The sequence below is a fragment of the Scyliorhinus torazame genome, unplaced genomic scaffold, assembly GCF_047496885.1.
Source record: "Scyliorhinus torazame isolate Kashiwa2021f unplaced genomic scaffold, sScyTor2.1 scaffold_411, whole genome shotgun sequence".
Taxonomy (NCBI): domain Eukaryota; kingdom Metazoa; phylum Chordata; class Chondrichthyes; order Carcharhiniformes; family Scyliorhinidae; genus Scyliorhinus; species Scyliorhinus torazame.
This window is the reverse complement of record NW_027308138.1, coordinates 100,786-124,095: the sequence shown is the minus strand read 5'-3', so window position 1 is coordinate 124,095 and position 23,310 is coordinate 100,786. Positions and strand designations below refer to the sequence as shown.

Below are 23,310 nucleotides of genomic sequence, written 5' to 3'. Positions count from 1 at the left end.
GGCACGGCAGAATAGAAACGCCACCCACTCTCGCTCTGCTGGAGCGGTGCCTACAAGGCCCGACCATTGGGCCACGTACGCCATCTCCGGAGAGAGACAGCACGCGTTTGCCCGCTTGCTAAGATTCCTGATGGGAGCACGAGAGCGATCCGATGACGAGACAGGCCCAAGAAGCCAAAGCAAACTAAGTAGGAGAAAGGGCAGGGGGTGAGCACAGGAAGGGGAATTTCTTTTTTTTTTTTAAACGTACGAAAATAGGTACCCACAACCTCTACCCGCCCCTACCCGCCAGACACAGCAGTGCCTCCCCCCCCCCCCCCCACCAAACATTAAAAGCCGCACCTCTAAGTCAGAGCGCATCAAGCAGATAGGAAGCTTAAAAACAAAACGCGAGCCAACGCAAGGCGATGAGCAAGGGTGTGGTGGTGGTGGGGGGGGGGGAGCGAGCTCTCGTCAGGTCAGTTGGCCTAAGTTCCCTGAATTATAAAAACACCCACACCCCGCTCATCATTTCCCTGGAAATTTGCAACCGGCGAGGGAGTGGAGGAAGGGAGGGTGTGGGGCACAGAGCATAGGAACGGCAGGGAGAAGAAAAGCGAGCTTTCCCCTATTAAGATGCTTCCTTTAAATTCGGAATAAAAATCCAGTCGGAAACGGCCGTCGCTCTGCCGACAGCACAGCGTTTTTTTTTGTTTATTTAGAAAACGAGAGAACTGACAACAGCGTCAAGATTCGAAGGGCGAGGTTGGAGGCGACGATGGGTGGGGTGGGTAAAAAGGAGGGAGGGGTCATTAAAGTCGGTCGTTCAGCTCGTCTAATGGCCGTCCTGGCCGTTGGCGTCGTCGTCGCCGCCGTCGTCCTCGCCCTCCTCCTCATCCTTGCGGCCTTTGCTGTCGCGCAGCTGCGAGAGAGAGAGAGAGAGAGAGGTCAGTCAGCATGAACCAAGGATTACGTCTTCTCGTTCGATCTCAGCATGTGGCTGTCACTGGCAATCCCCCCCCCTTGGGTAGGCAGCGATGATGAGCTGTCCGCAAGAACCCACAAGCAGACCTGCAACAAGACCGGACTATCTGCCCGAGGAACATGTCCGGGAGATGTGGGGCCGGGGCGACCCCGAAAGACGTTCTTGTCCTCCGGATTGGTGCACACCATCGCGGGAATCTCCTCCAGCTCCAGAGTACACCGGGATCTCCACGCTCTGCCAGCTCTTTTCCAATCGCTCATCATTTTTAACCCCTTTCCACCACTCTGTGTTTGTCTGTCTTCTGTGTGTGTGTATACTATGTATGGCGGGGGGGAAATTAAAATGGGGGATCAGGAATTAGATAAGAGTTAACAAATGCTGTATATTTCATTACAGTTCATTACATGGCTGCAGGGTGACCAGGGATGGGAACTGAATGTCACAGGGTATTCAGTATTTAGGAAGGACAGGCATAAAAGAAAAGGTGGTAGCGTGGCACTGCTGGTTAAAGAGGAAATTGACACAACAGTGAGAAAGGATATTAGCTCTGACAATGTGAAGTCTGGATGGGTAGAGTTGCGAAATACCAAGGGACAAAAAACATTCGAGGGTGTCATAGATAAGACCCCCAAACTTCAGTGGTGATGTTGGGAATGGCATTAAAATGGCATTTGGACAGCATGGTAGCACAGTGGGTAACACAATTGCTTCACAGCTCCAGGGTCCCAGGTTCGATTCCCGGCTGGGTCACTGTCTGTGCAGAGTCTGCACATTCTCCCCGTGTCTGCGTGGGTTTCCTCCGGGTGCTCCAGTTTCCTCCCACAGTTCAAAGGTCTGCAGGTTAGGTGGATTGGCCGTGCTAAATTGCCCTGAGCGTTCAAAAATGTTGGGTTGGGTGGGGTTATAGGGATGGTGGAGGTGTGGGCTTGTGTAGGGTGCCCTTTCCAAGGGTCGATGCAGACTCGACGGGCCAAATGGCCTCCTTCTGCACTGTAAATTCTACGATAAACACAAAATTAGAGGTAATACGGGAATATCGGTGATTGGCCAAGAAAAATCATAGGTCTGAGGATTGGGAGCAGTTTAGAATTCAGCAAAGAAGGACGAAGGAATTGATTTAGGAGGGGAAAGTACAGTACGAAAGTAAGCTTGCAGGGAACATAAAGACTGACACTAAGAGTTTCTATAGATATGTGAAGCGAAAGAGATTGGTAAAGAGAAATGTAGGCCCCCTACAGACAGAAACAGGGGAATGCACAATAAGGGACAAAGAAATGGCTGAGCAATTGGATACATACTTTGGTTCTGTCTTCACAAAAGAGAACACAAATAAGATACCAGAAATGTTGGAGAATGAAAGGTTTAGTGAGAGGGAAGAACTGAGGGAGATCAACATTAGTAGAGAAATGGTGCTGGGAAAATTTATGGGATTGAAGGCAGATAAATCCCCAGGGCCTGAAAATCTACATCCCAGAGTGCTTAAGGAGGTGGCTCTGGAAATAGTGGATGCATTGGTGGTCACCTTCCGAATTCTATAGACTCTGGAACAGTCCCTGCAGATTGGAGGGTAACTAATGTCACTCCAATATTCAAAAAGGGAGGTAGAGAGAAAGCAGGGAATCATAGACCAGTAAGCCTAACCGGAAGTGGGGGAAATTCTTGAATCCATTATCAAGGACTTCATAGCGGAACATTTAGAAGGCAGTGGCAGGATCAGTCAGAGTCAGCATGGATTTATGAAGGGAAAATCATGCTTGACAAATCTGTTGGAATTGTTTGAAGATGTAACCAGTACAATTGACAAGGGAGAGTCAGTCGATGTGGTATATTTGGACTTTCAGAAGGCATTTGACAAAGTCCCACAGAAGAGATTATTGTGCAAGATTAAAGAGCATGGGATTGGGGGAAATGTAACATCTCAAAGTTTGCAAATGATACCAAATTGGGTGGGACGGTTGTGACGAGGATGCAGGGATCCTCCAGCATGATCTGGACAGGTTGGGCGAGTGGGCAAACCAATGGCAGATGCAGTATAATTTGGATAAGTGTGAGGTTATTCATTTTGGAAGCAAAAACAGGAAGGCAGATTACTACCTGAACAGTTGTAAATTGGGAGAGGGGAGTGTGCAGCGGGACCTGGGTGTCCTTGTGCACCAGTCGCTGAAGGTAAGCATGCAGGTGCAGCAGGCGGTAAAGAAGGCTAAAGGTATGTTGGCCTTCATTGTGAGAGGTTTCGAGTACAGGAGCAGGGATGTGTTGCTGCAATTGTACAGGGCCTTGGTGAGGCCACACCTGGAGTATTGTGTGCAGTTTTGGTCTCCTTCTCTGAGGAAGGATGTTCTTGCTCTCGAGGGAGTGCAGCGAAGGTTTACCAGACTGATTCCAGGGATGGCGGGACTGTCATATGAGGAGAGATTGACTAGGTTGGGATTGTTCTCGCTGGAGTTCAGAAGAATGAGGGGGAATCTCATAGAGACGTATAAAATTCTAACAGGATTGGACAGGGTAGATGCAAGGAAGATGTTACCGATGGTGGATGTGTCCAGAACCAGGGGTCACAGTCTGAGGATTCAGGGTAAACCATTTCGGACAGAGATAAGGAGTCTTTTCTTCACACAAAGAGTGGTGAGCCTGTGGAATTCACTACCACAGGAAGTAGTTGATGCGGAAACTTTGAATATATTCAAGAGGTGGCTAGATATAGCACTTGGGGAGAATGGGATGAAAGGCTATGGGGAGAAAGCAGGATTAGGCTATTGAGTTGGATGATCAGCCATGATCGTGATGAATGGTGGAGCAGGCTCGAAGGGTCAAACGGTCTCCTCCTGCTCCTATCTTCTATGTATCTATGTTCTTGTTATAAATAAACAGTAATTGTGATTACATTTACAAATCCGGTGACTGTAATTATTGGGCAGCCAAGGGCTAAAGACGTCGGTTATTTTCATAAGAATATTTGGTAAATTCATCTGTGTTGTGACCAGTGAGCTGGAATTGGTCAGGCACTAGCCCAGGGTGTCGTAACAATGTTATCCGACCCCTCCCCTTCCTATCAAAGACCAGGAATCATTCCACTGTGATGGCCCATCCCAACCTGCACCGACGGACACCCTGTCCAAGGATAGAGGACCTCTGGCTCATACCTGATCTTCCTCTTCATCCTCCAGGGGGTCGCCTTCCTCACCGGTCCCCTCGCTCTCGGCTTTCTTGGATTCGCTCCCCGCTTTGCTGCTGCTCCCCTCATCTGTTTTGTCACTCTTGATCTCTACCCAGAGTAACAAGAAAAAGGCGGTTGAAAGTCAACGTCCTTCAGCACCGCTTGTGGGAAGGCTGCCAGGCGGTTAGGAAAGATGGGTGGACGTGCGTACATCTTTGGAAGGTCTGTGAGAGGGGGAAGGGGCAGTCAGAGGGGTAGGGGTGGGAGTGGGAGAGAATCCGGCCGACTGGTAATGGTGAAGGGACTGCGAGGGTGAGGGGGGCAAGGACATCTCCTTAACAGAAATACCAGGGCGCTTGGATCAATTTTGTGTATCTGAGGGGGGGGGGGGGGGGGGGGGGGGGGGGTGCAGTGCAGGTATAGGGATCGGGCTGAAGTCTGAAACGTCAGGTATGGAGAGCGAGCGGGACAGAGGGAGCGAGGGCTGGCGGGACAGAGGGAGCGAGAGCTGACGGGACAGAGGGAGCGAGGGCTGGCGGGACAGAGGGAGCGAGAGCTGACGGGACAGAGGGAGCGAGGGCTGGCGGGACAGAGGGAGCGAGGGCTGGCAGGACAGAGGGAGCGAGAGCTGACGGGACAGAGGGAGCGAGGGCTGACGGGACAGAGGGAGCGAGGGCTGACGGGACAGAGGGAGCGAGGGCTGGCGGGACAGAGGGAGCGAGGGCTGGCGGGACAGAGGGAGCGAGGGCTGGCGGGACAGAGGGAGCGAGATCTGACGGGACAGAGGGAGCGAGAGCTGACGGGACAGAGGGAGCGAGGGCTGGCGGGACAGGGGGAGCGAGGGCTGGCGGGACAGAGGGAGCGAGGGCTGACGGGACAGAGGGAGCGAGGGCTGGCGGGACAGAGGGAGCGAGAGCTGACGGGACAGAGGGAGCGAGGGCTGGCGGGACAGGGGGAGCGAGGGCTGGCGGGACAGGGGGAGCGAGGGCTGGCGGGACAGAGGGAGCGAGAGCTGACGGGACAGAGGGAGCGAGAGCTGACGGGACAGAGGGAGCGAGGGCTGGCGGGACAGAGGGAGCGAGGGCTGGCGGGACAGAGGGAGCGAGAGCTGACGGGACAGAGGGAGCGAGGGCTGGCGGGACAGAGGGAGCGAGAGCTGACGGGACAGAGGGAGCGAGGGCTGGCGGGACAGAGGGAGCGAGGGCTGGCAGGACAGAGGGAGCGAGAGCTGACGGGACAGAGGGAGCGAGGGCTGACGGGACAGAGGGAGCGAGGGCTGACGGGACAGAGGGAGCGAGGGCTGGCGGGACAGAGGGAGCGAGGGCTGGCGGGACAGAGGGAGCGAGGGCTGGCGGGACAGAGGGAGCGAGGGCTGGCGGGACAGAGGGAGCGAGATCTGACGGGACAGAGGGAGCGAGAGCTGACGGGACAGAGGGAGCGAGGGCTGGCGGGACAGGGGGAGCGAGGGCTGGCGGGACAGAGGGAGCGAGGGCTGACGGGACAGAGGGAGCGAGGGCTGACGGGACAGAGGGAGCGAGGGCTGGCGGGACAGAGGGAGCGAGGGCTGGCGGGACAGAGGGAGCGAGAGCTGACGGGACAGAGGGAGCGAGGGCTGGCGGGACAGGGGGAGCGAGGGCTGGCGGGACAGAGGGAGCGAGAGCTGACGGGACAGAGGGAGCGAGAGCTGACGGGACAGAGGGAGCGAGGGCTGGCGGGACAGAGGGAGCGAGGGCTGGCGGGACAGAGGGAGCGAGGGCTGGCGGGACAGAGGGAGCAAGGGCTGGCGGGACAGAGGGAGCAAGGGCTGGCGGGACAGAGGGAGCGAGGGCTGGCAGGAGGGGAGAGAGAGAGAGAAGAGAAGAGGCCCAAATCGGTTAATTTACCTGTCTGGTTTGATTGCTCCTTCTCAATCTTCTCCAAACTGTCCAGGAGAGAGTCCACTTTGCTCTTGATCAAGGTCAACTCCTTCTTGATGGTGGCCAGGTCGTTGGCTTTCACTGGGTGGAGCGAGCGCAAAGAGAAAGGAAGGTAGTGAGCATGTTGTGTGGCACCACCAAGATAGGCTTCGAACAGATCTGGCAACTCAAGACTGGGCATCCATGAGATGCTGTGGGCCATCAGCAGCAGCAGAATTGTATTCAACTACACACCAACCTGCTCACGGGTGCTCAGTTTGGGTTCCGCCAGGGTCACTCAGCTCCTGACCTCATTACAGCCTTGGTTCAAACATGGACAAAAGAGCTGAATGGCAGAGGTGAGGAGCCCGAGCTAAACTGGAGTCAATGGGAATCAGGAGGAAAACTCTCCGCTGGTTGGAGTCATACTTGGCACAAAGGAAGATAGTTGTGGTGTTTGGAGGTCAATCATCCTAACTCCAGGACATCACTGCAGGGTAGTGTCCAAGGCCCAACCACCTTCAGCTGCTTCATCAACAATCCGTCCATCAGAAGGTCGGAAGTGGGGATGTTTGCGGCTGACTGCACAATGTTCAGCACCATTCGCAACTCCTCAGATACTGAAGCAGTCCATGTCCAAATGCAGCAAGACCTGGACAATATCCAGACTTGGGCTGACAAGTGGCAAGTTACGTTCGTGCCACACAAGTGCCAGGCAAAGGCCATCTCCTACAAGAGAGGATCTAACCATAGCCCCTTGACATTCAATAGCATTACCATCACTGACTACCGCACAGTGGGGGTTACCATTGATCAGAAACTTAACTGGATTAGCCATATTAATACTGTGGCTATCAGGGAAGGTCAAAGGTTACAAATCCTACAGCGAGTAACTCACCTCCTGACCCCGCAAAGCCTGCCCACCATCTACAAGGCACCAGTCAGGAGTGTGATGGGATATTCTCCACTTGCCTGGATGAGTGCGGCTCCGACAACACTCGAGAAGCTCAACACCATCCAGGACAAAGCAGCCCCGCTTTGATCGGCACCCCATCCACAAACATTCACTCCCTCCACCACCGACGCACAGTGACAGCAGCGTGTGTACCATCTACAAGATGCACCGCAGCGACTCACCAAGGCTCCTTCGACGGCACCTTCCAAAACCCCCACCTCTACCATCTAGAAGGACAAAGGACAGCAGACACATGGGGAACTCCACCACCTGCAAGTTCCCCTCCGAGCCCCACACTCACCATCCTTACTGGGAAATATATCGGCCGTTCCTTCACTGTCGCCGGGTCACAATCCTGGACCTCCCTCCCTGACAGCACTGTGGGTGTTACCCACACCACACAGGGACTGCAGCCGGTTCGAGAAGGCGGCTCACCCACCACCTTCTTCAGGGCAACTAGGGATGGGCAATAAATGCTGGCCTAACCAGCGACACCCCACATCCCGTAAATGAACTTTTAAAAATGTTTTAAATGTGGCTAAGAAACAGCCACAACCATTCCATACAACAGCCAACGATCGACCTAAATTGATTTGATGGGGACAGAGTAGAGGGAGCTTTACTCTGTATCTAACCCCGTGCTCTACCTGTCCTGGGAGTGTTGATGGGGACAGTGTAGAGGGAGCTTTACGCTGTATCTAACCCCGTGCTGTACCTGTCCTGGGAGTGTTTGATGGGGACAGTGTAGAGGGAGCTTTACTCTATATCTAACCCCGTGCTGTACCTGTCCTGGGAGTGTTTGATGGGGACAGTGAAGAGGGAGCTTTACTCTGTATCTAACCCCGTGCTCTACCTGTCCTGGGAGTGTTTGATGGGGACAGTGTAGAGGGAGATTTACACTGTATCTAACCCCGTGCTGTACCTATCCTGGGAGTGTTTGATGGGGACAGTGTAGAGGGAGCTTTACTCTGTATCTAACCCCGTGCTGTACCTGTCCTGGGAATGTTTGATGGGGACAGTTTAGAGGGAGCTTTACTCTGTATCTAACCCCGTGCTGTACCTGTCCTGGGAATGTTTGATGGGGACAGTTTAGAGGGAGCTTTACTCTGTATCTAACCAGATGTGGAAGTTGTGCAGAGGTCTGGAAATGCTCGGAGAGTCTTGCTAACCCTCTGATGCTCGTACCTGGCTTCCCCGATGCCGCCGACTTTTGTCCAGACTTGGTGTTGAAACTCCCTTTCCCTCTCCGTGGCACGGGAACCGTGACACGGGGGCGCTTGGCGATGGTCACGGGCCGGGGAAGAGGGGGCGGTACCCTACTTGGGTACGGGTACATCCTGCAACAGAGGAGAGACAAAGTTAACATGGCCCATGGGGAACTTATGTGCGACACCGCCACTATCCCTCCTGTGTTGCAACAGTAGTGCACAAGAAAAGCAAGGTCAGCTAGAAGTGATCAGGGAGGCTGATGGGACTGCCAGTCTTTTATTGCAAAGGGTGGGGGCAGGGGTATAAAAGTTAGGGAAGTCTGGCCGCACCCGGAGTACTGAATACAGTTCTGGTCTCCTTACTTGAGGAGGGACGTACTGGCATCGGAGGCTGTTCAGAGAAGGTTCACGGGGCCGATTCCCGGGATGAAGGGGGTTTGTCCGATGAGGAAAGGTTGAGCCGGTCGGGGCCTGTACCCATTGGAGTTTAGAAAGAACCAGAGGAGATCGTATTGAAACGGATCAGATTCTGAGGGGGGGGGGGGGGGGGTTGACAGGGTGCATGCTGGGAGGTGTTTCCCCCCTCGTGGGTGTGGGGGAAGAAACTGGAACCGGGGTGGGGGACGGGGGGAAACCGTGCAGCTTCAAAATGATGGGGGGGGAGGGGGTCAGTCTGTGGAGTCCTCTCCCCCAGAGAAGCTACGGGCCAGAGGATATATTCAAGGGCCGAGTTGGAGAGAGAGTTCTGATCTACGGGGGAGTCGAGGCCACGATCAATCAGCCTCGATCTTATCAAACGGCGGAGGGGCCAAACGGCCTGTATAACCGCTCCTATTTCTGAGGATCTGGTGGGTGGGACCATGCCTCTGCCAGTTGCGGCACCTTCAAACGCCACTGCTGTGACTGCTTGGCTCAGCTGGACTCCCCTCTAGTCAGAAGGTGGGAGCTTGAAACACAGAACTCGGGTCTCGTGCCTGCAGAATCCAGGCCGACAGCACCCGAGGTTGTGCTTTTTAGATGAGAAGGTTAAAACAGGGGACCAGTCTGCCACCTAAAGAAGAAACGCTGGATAAACTCAGCAGGTCTGACAGCATCGAGAGAGAGAGAGAGAGAGAGAGAGAGAGAGAGAAACAGTCAATGTTTTGAGTCCGTATGTCTCTCCATTGGGAAAGATCCCACGGCAGCAGGGGAAATGGGTGGTTCGATTCCTGACGTCCAGTGTCCAGAATCCACCCCTCAGAACCCGGCATTGATATGATCGAGGCGAGGACAGTCTTGCTGCGCACAAATTGGATGGCCGCCTGCCACAGTGTAAGAGCACCGGCGCTGCAAATCCGGGGGGGGGGGGGGGGTCTGGAGTCAAGTGTAGACCAGGACGGATAATGACGGCAGATTCCCCTTTCCCGGCATCAGTGAACCAGGTGTTTTTTTTTTTTTTTAAAAACGACAATCCATGATGTCACGGTCATCATTACTAGGATTTGCGCCATATTTTTCTGATTTTAGTCCTTGAATTTAAATTCTTCCAGCTTCAGTTGGTGCGGTTTGAACCCATGTTACAGCCCAGTGCCATTACTACTACACCACTGTCTCCTCATAAGTTACTGTGCGACTGGCTGGTGTTAATAAATTTATCGTTGCCGATCTGGGCGATGGTCGAGCTGAGGGTCTGGACAGCCCGATAGCCGCGGGATGGGCGAGTCGGAAAGCTTACCTGGTTAGCGATGGAATCTCGTATGCCTCCGACTGTCTGCTTGGGGGAGCACTAGGTAGAAAGACAATGCAATTAAAAAGACGTGATTTATGCCAGTCTCACACCCACGGAGCCCCCTGCGCCAACGTGGATCTCGTCGGCAGAATGTAAGCCTACCCGCAGAGAGTCCGACCCCAAACGGCTTCTCACCAACCCGGTCCCCGCATGCAGAGTGTCCACCCCCTGCATGGCACCTCACCCCACCCGAGTGGGACAGAAAGAGGGGGTGCAGGCCGGGGGAAGGGAGAAGTGGTAGGGGGCAGAGAGTGATGAGCGAGCAGATTGGGGGAGTGGGCGGGGGAGAGGGGAGATAGGAAAAGGAGACGAGAGCAGGATTGGAGAAAGTGAAGTTGGGGGAGCGAGTAAGGAGTCAAGGGGTGGACGGGGGAGAACAAGGAGAGAAGGATCGGCAGTGAGCAGGGAGAAAAGGAAGAGAAGATCAGCAGCAGCCACCGGAAACACAACCATCCGCACCAAGGGTCTCCTACCTGTCGTAGAAATCGCTCCTGTAATAGTCGTAGTCGAGGTCAGATGTGGACCTGGGAAGGCGACAGCAGGAAGAAACTGTTAAGCGCACAGACTCAGTCACGTAGAATTCATAGAATCTCTACAGTGCAGAAGGAGGCCATTCGGCCCATCGAGTCTGCACCGACTATTTGAAAGGCCACTCTACACAGAGCCAAACCCAGCCCTACCCCCGTGACCCCACCTAATCTTTGGAAAGTTATGGGACAATTTTAAATTGGCCGATCCACCTAACCTGCACATCGTTCGGGACTTGTGGGAGGAAACCGGAGCACCCGGAGGGAACCCACGCAGACACGGGGAGAACGTGCAGACTCCGCACAGACAGTGAGCCGAGCCTGGAATTGAACCCGGAGCCCTGGATCTGTGAGGGGGCAGTGCTAACCACTGTGCCACCACGCCGTCATGGTCACTGCCGCATCCTCGGGAGTCCAGCAATCGTTCTGGTAAATATAAGCTTGCATTCCCTCCGACGTCAAGTAAATCCCTCCCCCCGGCCCTTCCCCAAACCACTGTGTTCAAAAAGACTCTCGAAATATAATGTCCAAGAATCGGTTAGCCGTTTCATTATTTACCGAACCTGTTCAGGACATGTTCAACAATCTGTGTACATGCACCTCCCACATCTCTTTAAACCTCCCCTAGTTAAAGCTTTCCACCATGTCGAAAAAAATGTTTTTTTTCAGCTCCAAAGTACACGTTTGCCTCAGTTGAAATCTCCTTGCTGCTTTTTTGCCCAGTCACCTAAATCCATCAATAATGTCTTGGGGGGGGGGGGGGGGGGGGGGGGGGGGGGGGAGCAGCACGGTGGCGCAGTGGTTAGCACTGCTGCCTCACGGCGCTGAGGTCCCAGGTTCGATCCCGGCTCTGGGTCACTGTCCGTGTGGAGTTTGCACATTCTCCCCATGTCTGCGTGGGTTTCGCCCCCACAACCCAAAGATGTGCAGGGTAGGTGGATTGGCCACGCTAAATTGCCCCTGAATTGGAAAAAATGAATTGGGTACTCTAAATTTAAAATAAATAAATAATTTCTTTGAGGGGCAGCACGGCAGTGCAGTGGGTTAGCACTGCTGCCTCACGGCACCGAGGTCTCGGGTTCAATCCCGGCTCGAGGTCACTGTCCGTGTGGAGTCTGCGCGGGTTTTGCCCCCACAGCCCAAAGATGTGCAGGGTAGGTGGATTGGCCACGATAAATTGCCCCTTAACTGGAAAAAATGAATTGGGTACTCTAAATTTATAGAGAGAAAAAATAATCTCTTCGTAAATTTTACACTTGCACCTACACGGCTGTCCTCGCCGCCTTCCTTTGCGGTGCCAGCAAACCTGCAGGCATGGCGTTCTAGCTCATCGCCCGAGTCTGAGAATCATAGAAATAGGAGGAGTGAGCCATTCGTCCCTTCAAGCCTTCTCCACCGTTCAACATGACCATGGCTGATCCTCTACTTCAATGCCAACCCCCCCGCGCTCTCTCCCCAAACCCCTTTCAAGTCTGGAAATCAATCTATCTCCTTTTTAAAAAGGATTTTCCAATTAAGGGGCGATTTACCGTGGCCAATCCCCCTACCTTGCACATCTTTGGGTTGTGGGGGCGAAACCCACGCAGACACGGGGAGAATGTGCGAAACCCACGCAGACACGGGGAGAATGTGCAAACTCCACACGGACAGTGACCCAGAGCCGGGATCGAACCTGGGACCTCGGCACCTTGAGGTAGCAATGCTAACTGTGCTGCCCTATCCATTCACTTTAATGCATTGTTATTTGGTCTCCATGGCCTTTCTGAGGTAGAGAATTCCACAGGTTCACCACCCTCCCAGTGAAGAGGTTTCTCCTCCTCTCAGTCCTATATGGCCCTACCCTGACATGGAGACCTCCTTGTTCAACAACCGCACCCCCAGTCGGTATTTTGTACGTCTCAATGCGATCCACCTTATTTTTCTAAACTGCAGTGAACACCAAGGCCCGGTCGACCCAATCTCTCTTCGTATGACTGTCCTGCCATTCCAGGATTCAGCCTGGTGAGCCTACGTTGCACACCCGCAAAGGCGAGGATATCCTTGGATAAGGAGACCAAAACTGCGTACAGTACTCTGGGTGTGGTCTCACTAAGGCCCCGTACAGGTGCAGTAAGAAATCCTTGCTCCTGTAGTCAGTAATAAATGCGGCAAAACAGTTCAAGGCCCTGACAAAGACTCCCCAGTAGGTTACCACGGAGCGGGTTCTCCATCAGAATCTACGAACCACGAACAGGAATAGAGGCCACTCGGCCCCTCGAGCCTGCTCCGCCAATCAATAAGTTCACGGCTGATCTGACTGTAACCTCGACTCCACATTCCCACTGACCCCCGGATAACCTTTCACCCTCTCGTTAATCAAGAATCCGTCCAATTCTGTCTTTAAAATATTCCACTGCCCTTTGAGGAAGAGAGTTCCAGAGACTCACCACTCTGAGACATGATTCTTCCTCATCCCAGAATCACACAACCGTTACGGTGCAGAAGGAGGCCGTTCGGCCCATCGTGTCTGCACCGTCTCTCCAAATGAGCATCGTGACTTAGTGCCGTCCCCCGTGCCTTTTCCCCCGTCACGCCCCTTTGTACATTGTCTCTATTCAGATAATCGTCCCTCGCCCTCTCGGACGCCCCGATTGAACCTGCCTCCACCGCACTTCCAGACAGTGAATTCCAGACCCCGACCACTCGCTGTGTGAAAAAGGGGTTTTCTCAAATCACATTCGCCTCTTTTACAAATCGCTTCCGATCTGCGCCCTCTCGTTCTCGATCCCATCACGAAGCCGGAACAGTTTCTCCCCGTCCACGCTGTCCAGGCCCCCCCTCATGATTTTGAACATCTCTGTCAAATCCCCTCTCGGCCTCCTTCTCTCCAAGGAGAACAGTCCCAACCTCCCCAATCTATCCCCATAACTGAAGTTTCTCATCCCCGGAACCATCCTTGTTCTCAAGTGGGCAGTGCCTTATTTGCAAACAGTGACCCCCTGAGTTCTACAACTTTTAAAAGTGTCATTGGTGGATGGAATATTACTGTGAGGGGAATCAACCACCCATTACACAAACCCCTCCATGTTACCTAGGATCTATCCATCTTACACTGGTGCCTTATGGTAAACAGAGTCAGGTAGGTTAGGTGGGCGGAGAAGGCAATGGCATTAAAGGAAGAATATTTTCTTGCAGAGCACTTTCACCCCATTAATAAGCCTGGATGGGTGCAGCTCCGACAACTCTCGAGAGCTCGACGCCACACAGGGACTGCAGCGGGTTCAAGATGGCGGCTCACCCACCACCTTCTCAAGGGGCAATTAGGGCCAGCAACGCCCCACTACGTCCCATAGATTAATTAAACAAACAAGGTAAAAGTTTTGGACTTGACAGCGGACAGTCAGAGTACCGGGGGAGAACTCGCGTGGAACAAAAACAAGGACAGTAAGTCGTGCAGCCTCATGGGCTGGACGGAACTCACCCGTACATGTCAGAAGCTGATCTCTTCTGGCCACTCTTTGGCCTGTTGGGTTTGGGCTCCCCAGCAAGATTGATGTCTGGAACACAGAGACAGGCAGAGAGTCAGCAAGTCACTCGGAGAGGAAGGTATTTAACCGGAAGAGGTGGCGCCCTGGGGCTCACTTGACCTCACTTCCCCCTCCCCATTTGCCCTCGTGTGCTCACACGGCTGCGATCGGTGTGTGTGGGGGGTGGGTCCTCGTCACACCCCTACATCCCACCACCAAGCCCCATCGCGCTCACTCTCCCCCCCTCTCCCTCATTGCGCGCGCTCTCCTCCCTCTCTCATCGCGCTCGCTCTCCTCCCTCTCTCGTAGCGCTCGCTCTTCCCCTCGTAGCGCTCGCTCTCCCCCTCGTCCTCATCGCGCTCGCTCTCCCTCTCGTCGCGCTCGCTCTCCCCCTCGTCGCGCACGTTCTCCCCCTCGTCGCACGCGCTCTCCCCCCCCTCGCCGCGCTCGCTCTCCCCTTCGTCGCGCTCACTCTCCCCCTCGTCGCGCTCTTTCACCCCCTTCGTCGCGCTCGCTCTCCCTCTCTCTCCCTTGCTCGTCCTCTCTCCCCCTCGTCGCGCTCGATCGCCCTCTCTCCCCCTCGTCGCGCTCGATCGCCCTCTCTCTCCCTCGTCGCGCTCGATCGCCCTCTCTCCCCCTCGTCGCGCTCGATCGCCCTCTCTCTCCCTCGGCGCGCTCGCTCGCCCTCTCTCTCCCTCGTCGCGCTCGATCGCCCTCTCTCTCCCTCGTCGCGCTCGCTCGCCCTCTCTCTCCCTCGTCGCGCTCGATCGCCCTCTCTCCCTCGTCGCGCTCGCACGCCCTCTCTCTCCCTCGTCGCGCTCGCTCATCCTCTCTCCCCCTCGTCGCGCTCGCTCTCTCTCTCCCTCGTCGCGCTCGCTCGCCCTCTCTCTCCCTCGTCGCGCTCGATCGCCCTCTCTCTCCCTCGTCGCGCTCGCTCGCCCTCTCTCTCCCTCGTCGCGCTCGATCGCCCTCTCTCTCCCTCGTCGCGCTCGCTCGCCCTCTCTCTCCCTCGTCGCGCTCGATCGCCCTCTCTCTCCCTCGTCGCGCTCGCTCGTCCTCGCTCTCCCTCGTCGCGCTCGCTCGTCCTCTCTCCCCCTCGTCGCGCTCGCTCTCTCTCACCCTCGTCGCGCTCGCTCGCCCTCTCCCTCCCTCGTCGCGCTCGATCGCCCTCTCTCTCCCTCGTCGCGCTCGCTCGCCCTCTCTCTCCCTCGTCGCGCTCGATCGCCCTCTCTCTCCCTCGTCGCGCTCGCTCGCCCTCTCTCTCCCTCGTCGCGCTCGATCGCCCTCTCTCTCCCTCGTCGCGCTCGCTCGCCCTCTCTCTCCCTCGTCGCGCTCGATCGCCCTCTCTCTCCCTCGTCGCGCTCGCTCGTCCTCGCTCTCCCTCGTCACGCTCGCTCATCCTCTCTCTCCGTCATCGCGCATGCTCTCCCCATTGCGCTCGCTCTCCCGCTCCCTCATCATGCTCGTTCTCTGCCTCCCCCTGCCCCATCGCCCTCGCTCTCCCCATTGCGCTCGCTTTCCCACTCCCTCATCGCGCTCGCTCTCTGCTTCCCTCTGCCCCATCGCGCTCGCTTTCCCCATTGTGCTCGCTCTCTGCCTCCCCCTGCCCCATTGTGCTCGCTTTCCCTGTCACTCTGCCCCATCGCGCTCGCTTTCCCCTCTGCCACATCGTGCCCGCCCTCCCGCTCACTCTGCCCCATTGTGCTCGCTTTCCCTGTCCCTCTGCCACATCGTGCCCGCCCTCCTGCTCACTCTGCCCCATCGCGCTCGCTTTCCCTGTCACTCTGCCCCATCGCGCTCGCTTTCCCTGTCCCTCTGCCACACGTGCCCGCCCTCCCACTCACTCTGCCCCATCGCGCTCGCTTTCCCTGTCCCTCTGCCACATCGTGCCCACCCTCCCGCTCACTCTGTCCTTCTCTCACGCAGCTCAGGGGAGTGCAATTTTGTTTTATAATGCTTCTGTGGGCTGTTTCATTATGTATAAGAACAGACAGTTACATAGTGCTACTATCGCTGGGCTTTTGGCTGGAGGGTGGGGAGTGGTGACACACGGATTTGAACCCCACCACGGCAGCTGTTGAATGGACATAGACAGATACATACATAGAAGATAGGAGCAGGAGGAGGCCTTTTGGCCCTTCGAGCCTGCTCCGCCATTCATCACGATCATGGCTGATCATCCAACTCAATAGCCCAATCCTGCTTTCTCCCCATAGCCTTTGATCCCATTCTCCCCAAGTGCTATATCCAATATATTCAAAGTTTTAGCATCAACTGCTTCAATTCAATTTGAATAAAATCTGGAATACATGACGCCAATCTCAGTAATGGTAACAGTGGTTGTCATTAAAACCCATCTGGTTCACTAATGCCCCCTTTGGGCAAGGGAAATTTCCCATAGGGCCTCCCAGTGATCGACTCCTAACCGCCCCCTCTCTGAAATGGACGAGTAAGACACTCAAGTCAAGGGGAAATTAGGGATGGTCAATAAAACGATGGGCCGTCGCTGACAACACCCATACATGTTGGGTGTTGTCAGCGACTGAACCCCCCCCCCCAGGTATCCTGCCCCCAATTTTCACATTGAGGTTCAACCAAGTGTGAAGGATAAAACGGGGCCACGGGAAGCACTAGTTTAACGTCCCACGGACTCTCCAATAGCGCAGCGCTCTCCCGAGTGTTGGCACGGGAGGGTTACCAGCTCCTGGGGTTCGCTCGCACCCTCACCCGCTCCGGACGGTGGCAGGAGTGAGACCCTGCCGGGTCGTGGCTAGGGAAAGGCGCGGGGAGGTAGGGAGGTTAGGCGACGAGAAAGAGGGAGGGACTGGCCCCCTGATCATATTAATGCAGTGTCCCTTTGAAAAGCCTGCTCCTTGCCCCTTAAGTTGGTTTGTGTTAGGCTAATTGGTTCAACCGAGCTGCAATGGTTGGCGTCACTTTGCTGAGCTGCTTTGAGAATAACTCTGCTCAAGGTAAAAGACCCAGCTTCACACCTATTCTTCCACGGAATACAATTATTGGGAGTTAATGCAGACAGGGCAAGCAGTGTGGAGAGGCCACGTAGGGCCAGGGCTCCACAGCAGCATTTATATATTTGTTTCCTTATTGGATGTGGGCGTCGCAGGTGGGGTTCCAGCATTTGCTGCCCACCACGAAACGCCCCCTTGAACTGAGTGTGGTCTCGCTCGGCCATTCCAGAGAGAGGGGCAGTTGAGAGTCAACCACATTGGGGGGCATTAGGGCTTTTCTTCTTTTTAAACGACAACCGATGATGGCTGTTATGGTCATCATTGCTGAGATTAGCGCCATGTATTTCGGAGTTTATTAATTGGATTTAAATTTCAACAGCTGCCTTGGGTGGGATTTGAACCAGTGTCGTCGTCCCCCTCCAACCCTCTCTTCTTCCCCCCCCCCCCTCCGAGCATTAGCCTGGGCTGTGGATCACTAGTCCGATCACATTACCACGTGGCCTGCCACCATCTCACCCTAGGGCGTTGAGGGGGTGGATGGATGGGTGACGGATGGAGGAGGAATTGTTTTTGAGGTGGGGTAGGGTGCAGAAGGAGTTCCAAGGGCACGGGTAGGAGCACAAGGAGAAAAACACTTGCCATTCTGTAGGCTCGATTTGCTTGTTGGTGGCGGCGATTGGGCCTCAAGAGTTCACTTTCAGTTCGGCAAACGCAAGAGAAAAAAAAACACACACACACACATGGAAAAGGGGCCTGGGAAGCCAATCCCAGAACAGTAAAGAACCTGGAGTATCCGCTCTGTGGTCACCATTACTGACTTGGGATTTGTGACCACAATTGCTTGTGTGTGTGTTGGGGGAGGGGGGGCAATATTTATTCCTCGTTGACAGCCCAAGAGCAGATCATTAACGCAGCATTGCCCCTTCAGACAGTCTTACCATGTGCACGATATACTGCGTTACCGCAGCAGCCATACTTTAAAACAAGAAAATGCTGTTGCAAAAGAAAGGGACGTGCTGTCGAAGCTTTCGCTCCTGCACTCATTGGGCCAGTTGCAAGTCAAGCAGATTTCAAAGGGAGCAACAATTTATACTGCACGATGAAAGGGTGCTGATTGGTTGGCAAGTCGGCTTTGATGGTTCAAGACTTCGACGGCAAATGCCTTGCAGTCATCGGGATAGGTGCAAGAACACCAAATGTCAAAGAGCGTAACAATTTAGCCCGCGTGAGAAAAGGACGCTGGAAAGCCAGCTCCAGCCCACCGAAAACCTTCCCACTCCTCGCTCCGAATCCACCCCCCAGGCTTACCCAGCGGCTGTCCGGCGATGATCCTGCCATCCTCCGCCGCCACAGCCGTCCTTGCGGTCCTCTCGTTGGCGTACTGGACGAAAGCATAGCCCTTGTGCACCGAGCAGCCCACAATCTTGCCATACTTGGCGAAGAGGCCCTCCACATCTGTCTTCTTCACCACAGCAGTGTTGAGGTTGCCGATGAAGACCCGGGAGTTCAGGGACCGTGGGTCGTTCTTGTTCGTCACATTGCTGGCCATCAGTTTGGCGGCCATAAGGCTGTCATACCCCTGATGATAGTGGTTGTTGGTTGGTTGGGGGAGGGGGGGGTCGGTTTAGAGAAGTGAGGGGGGGGGGAAACAAGGGGAAAGTGAGGGGTTAAAAAAAAATAAAAAAAATAATTGAGTGCTGAAAATTAGCACCTACCGCTGCACTAACACCTCATCTGCTTTCTCTCCTTCCCTGCCCCCAATTCACATTATGCCCAACACTGGCAGCCACCTCGGCTCTAGTAGTCCTTCCTTAAACCTCTCCGCTTCTCTCTTTAAGACGCACCTTAAAACGTTCCTCTGCAATCAAGCTTTTGGTCACCATCCTTGGTATCTCTTGTGCATGACGAGGGTTCTAACATTCGACAGAGATTGTTCCTGCTCAACTCCTTGGGACAGGTGACCACGTTCAAACATGCACCACCGTCATCCCCCTAGCCACCAACCCGTTCCCTGTGCTTCTCCGAGGCAGACACGGCCACTTGCCCCTCTGCCACTGAGAGCGAGAGGAAGCCTTCAGGCGAGCAGGGCTAGTTCGGGAGGCATTGAGGGCTGGATGGAGGTGGCATTGGAGGGGGACGGGGATCCAGCCTAGGTGACTGCAGGCCAAGCTTTGCAGCCGTTCTCGTTTCATTTCCCCCCCTTGATTTACGTCCGTTCTGAAATCTGCCTATGTAAATCTGTAACGCTGCCCTCATCTGCAAAGGGCGAGAACGGCTCTGCATGCCCCCCTCCACCCCTATTAGAGAGAGAGAGAGAGAGAGAGATGATGCAGTGAAGGTGTGCGTCGTTGCCCTCACTCCTCCCCTCAAAACCTGCCCTATCAGTGCTGTCGCAGGAACCCTCTCCGGCTGAACACAAGAGGGGGAAGTGGACTGGCGTGACATGTTGACATCCATAATCCGGAACAGGGGGAATCCACAAGTTGACAGAAACCAGTGTGCTAACTTTACAGGAAGTCGGAAATTTGCTCACAAACACGGCACTTTCCATCGTCTCGGGCTCTTCACAGCCAGTCAAGGACCCTCAGGGAGCCGTCTCTTTTTAAAAAAAAACCTTTGGAAGGGCAGACAACGCTCACGCCGACGACGATGAGAAAAATTACCAAAAATTCCTGATTTTGGGAGGGGGGGGGGGGGATTGCTAGCCCAGGGAAACGGGATGAAAAAAAATGCCCACCTCCACAGGCTAACGGTGGCTTTTGGGTGGGTGGGGGGGGGGGGAGCGTTGTAATGTGATGGCATCCGGCTTTTAGCTTTCAGCATTTGGAGGGAGGCTCAAACCTACGGTCTTCTGACTAGAGAGGTGCAAGTGCCAATTTCTACACCCCCCTCGTGCCCCCCCCCCCAAATAATAAGTTACGGTCTAGGGACGGGAAGGGGGTCGGGTATGTTGTGTCGAGAAGAGGGGCCCTTTCTTGCATTTGGCAACCCCCCCCCCAATACCTTCCACTGTCCCACCTTTCTTAAAACGATAAAAAGTTACCTCACCTACATATCTGCCCAATTCACCCTGCCCACTAGGTTGATACTGGCTCTGACCTCGCTGAAGGAACACTATGCGGACACAAGCAATGCAAATATTGTCACGGAAGCACGGGGTGAGGTCAGTCAGAGTTCAATTGCGCTCGTTTGGCTCAAAGCATGGTGTTGCTCGGAGCAAGCTTTGGTTGAAATGGGCTCGGCAGGCGGTCTTTACACCGGCATTCTGCTGTCTGCCGCGTCTTCCACATCTCCGGACGTTCTCAAAACGAGCTCCCCAGCCAGCAGCATCAGACTTCCGGAGTCGAGTCACCGTCACGGAGGAGGCGATCAATTTGTGCACGGCAGAGTCACGGGAGCTGCACCCGGATCGGATCTTTGGTGGCATCAACACCACCCCCCCCACCCCTCTCCTTTCTGCCTAGATGTTTGTCCAGCTTTCCCTTAAATGCGCTTCTGTGCCGTCCATCTCACTCAGGCCCCACGGTGGCGAGATCCACGTTGCGAACCGCTCTCTAGGTGAAGAGACTGCCCCTGAATTACCGACTCCATTGATTGGCGGCTTTTATATTCACTGATCCCTTGCTTTTGACTCTCCCTGTCAATGGAAATGTCTATTCGGGGTCATTATATGGAGCAACAGGGGTTGCAGAGTGAGTTACAGGCTGAACCTAAAGCGAGGTGGTGGGAGGGAGAGCGGTGGGGTGTAGTTAGGACAATACCTCAAAAGGACAGCACGGAGGTCGAGATAAGTTGATGTGACTGTAGGCCGGCCACCTCCCACCGCCCCTCCCTCCCTCAGAACAACCTGTCCAATTTATTCAGGAGTTGAGAGTTGACCAGGCCACATGCACTCCTCCGCCTTGCACAGCGCAAGGTTGTGTGGGCCTTGCACACAAGCTGGATGGATCTGGTTTTTGTTGCAAAAGCGAAATACTGCGAGGTTCTGGTAAACTTATTAAAGGCGGGACGGCAGGGGAGAGTGAGCAGGGAATACTCATAGAAATATACAAAATAGGAGCAGGAGGAGGCCGTTTGGCCCTTCGAGCCTGCTCCGCCATTCATCACGATCATGGCTGACCATCCAACTCAATAGGCTAGTCCTGCTTTCTCCCCGTAGCCTTTGATCCCAATAGATTACAGCCTTCGATCCCAAACATCGGCAGGGAAGGCAGCATATGTGGAGGGAGAGAGTCAACATTTTGGATCGACGAATTTCACTGGAGCACTCAACTCTAAATATCATCGACCCGAAAACATATCTCTCTCTCGTGCCACGAACTGGCCAGGCACAGCAGAGGTGCGGCATCTACCTTATCTACCCCCACCCCCCCCACCTCCCCCACCTCCCCAATAACATCCGCGGTGCCATTTCATCATAGAATTTACAGTGCAGAAGGAGGCCATTCAGCCCAACGAGTCTGCACCGGCTCTCGGAAAGAGCACCCTACCCAAGCCCACACCGCGGCCCTATCCACATATCCCAGTAACCCCACCCAACACTAAGGGCAATTTTGGACACTAAGGGCAATTTATCACGGCCAATCCACCGAACCTGCACATCTTTGGACTGTGGGAGGAAACCGGAGCACCCGGAGGAAACCCACGCACACACGGGGAAACTGACTTCAGAGGATCTTCTGGACAAGCCCAGATTTGGAACCAAGCAGACAGGAATGGAGGCGAACATTCCTCCAACGATCCTCAGCAATCCCAGTGCATCCATCCAACTTCAATTCCTCCTGCACCAATCCCACTGTCGTTTCAGACCAACCCGGTTTCCCCACCACCAACCCCTCTATGATCCCCTGCCTCACAATTCCCCTGTGCGACAACTTCGCTCCCACCTCCCTCTCTGGTTTACCTGTCCCCTCCCTCCCTCCCTCCTTTAATACACTTCTGAAAAACAGAACACCAGCTTTCTATCACCCACCCTCATACTCTTCATCCCCTACTCCCCTAACCCAGCAGCCACTTCCGCACCATCAGATTTTACCAGCGATGCTCCAAAGGGATACCTGGACTCCAAGGGTTAAACGGCAAGGGCGCAATTGTGCACAGGAGACATTGCTTGGAGTTTTGATGGTTAACTGGTGGTTTGATTGGATTGGATTGGTTTATTGTCTCGTGTACCGAGGTACAGTGAAAAGTATTTTTCTGCGAGCAGCTCAACAGATCATGAAGTACATGAGAAGAAAGGGGAATAAAAGAAAAAAAATCATAGGGCAACACAAGATATACAATGTAACTACAAATGCACTGGCATCTGATGAAGCATACAGGGTGTAGTGTTAATCAGGTCAGTCCATAAGAGGGTCATTTAGGCGTCTGGTGGATCTGGGGAAGAAGCTGTTTTTGAGTATGTTCATACATAGAATTTACAGTGCAGAAGGAGGCCATTCGGTCCATCGAGACTGCACCGGCTCTTGGAAAGAGCACCCTACCCAAGGTCAACACCTCCACCCGATCCCCATAACCCAGTAACCCCACCCAACACTAAGGGCAATTTATCATGGCCAATCCACCTAACCTGCACATCTTTGGACTGTGGGAGGAAACCGGAGCACCCGGAGGAAACCCACGCACACACGGGGAGGATGTGCAGACTCCGCACAGACAGTGACCCAAGCCGGAATCGAACCTGGGACCCTGGAGCTGTGAAGCAATTGTGCTACCCACAATGCTACCGTGTTCGTGTGTGTTCTCGGACTTCTGTATCTCCTGACCGATGGAAGAAGTTGGAAGAGGAAGCCGGGTGGGAGGGATCTTTGATTATGCTGCCCGCTTTCCCCAGGCAGCGGGAGGTGTAGATGGAGTCAATGGATGGGAGGCAGGTTCGTGTGACGGACTGGGCGGTGTTCACGACTCTCTGAAGTTTCTTGCGGTCCTGGGCCGAGCAGTTGCCATACCAGGCTGTGATGCAGCCAGATAGGATGCTTTCTATGGTGCATCTGTAAACGTTGGTAAGAGTCAATGTGGACATTTCCTTAGTTTCCTGAGGAAGTATAGGTGCTGTTGTGCTTTCTTGGTGGTAGCGTCGACGTGGGTGGACCAGGACAGATTTTTGGAGATGTGCACCCCTAGGAATTTGAAACTGATGAAGTTTTGCGACAGATATTGATGGCGGGTTGGTGAAATGGGAAGAACAGAGGGGGCAGACTGAGGGGAAATGTTTCCACTGGCCACAGGGCCGAGGTCAAGGAGTCCATTATGGTAAAATATTCAGAGCCAGACCTTCGAGAAAAGACTCGGAAGGAATACTTACAGAAGGAGGGCATTTATGGCCTCCCGGCAGGAATTTGGTCACTGGGTCATCAGTGGT

At 54.4% G+C, this 23,310-nt stretch overlaps 1 protein-coding gene across 2 annotated transcripts; it reads right to left on the bottom strand.

The window, feature by feature from the left end:
- Positions 1–660: 660 nt before the first annotated feature.
- LOC140406280 (heterogeneous nuclear ribonucleoprotein C-like) lies at positions 661–18,526 on the bottom strand. 2 transcript variants are annotated; one of them, XM_072494391.1, is made up of 8 exons: positions 18,258–18,526; positions 13,935–14,010; positions 10,421–10,471; positions 9,894–9,944; positions 8,157–8,308; positions 6,005–6,118; positions 4,108–4,229; positions 661–901 (listed from the first exon to the last, which is right to left on the bottom strand). In XM_072494391.1, exons 1-8 carry the CDS (start codon positions 18,511–18,513, stop codon positions 815–817), a joined length of 909 nt encoding a protein of 302 aa, XP_072350492.1. In that variant the 5' UTR covers positions 18,514–18,526; the 3' UTR covers positions 661–814. The 2 variants fall into 2 exon arrangements, with proteins under 2 accessions (XP_072350492.1, XP_072350493.1); XM_072494392.1 differs by having other exon boundaries at positions 13,941–14,010.
- Between the last annotated feature and the right edge of the window lie 4,784 nt (positions 18,527–23,310).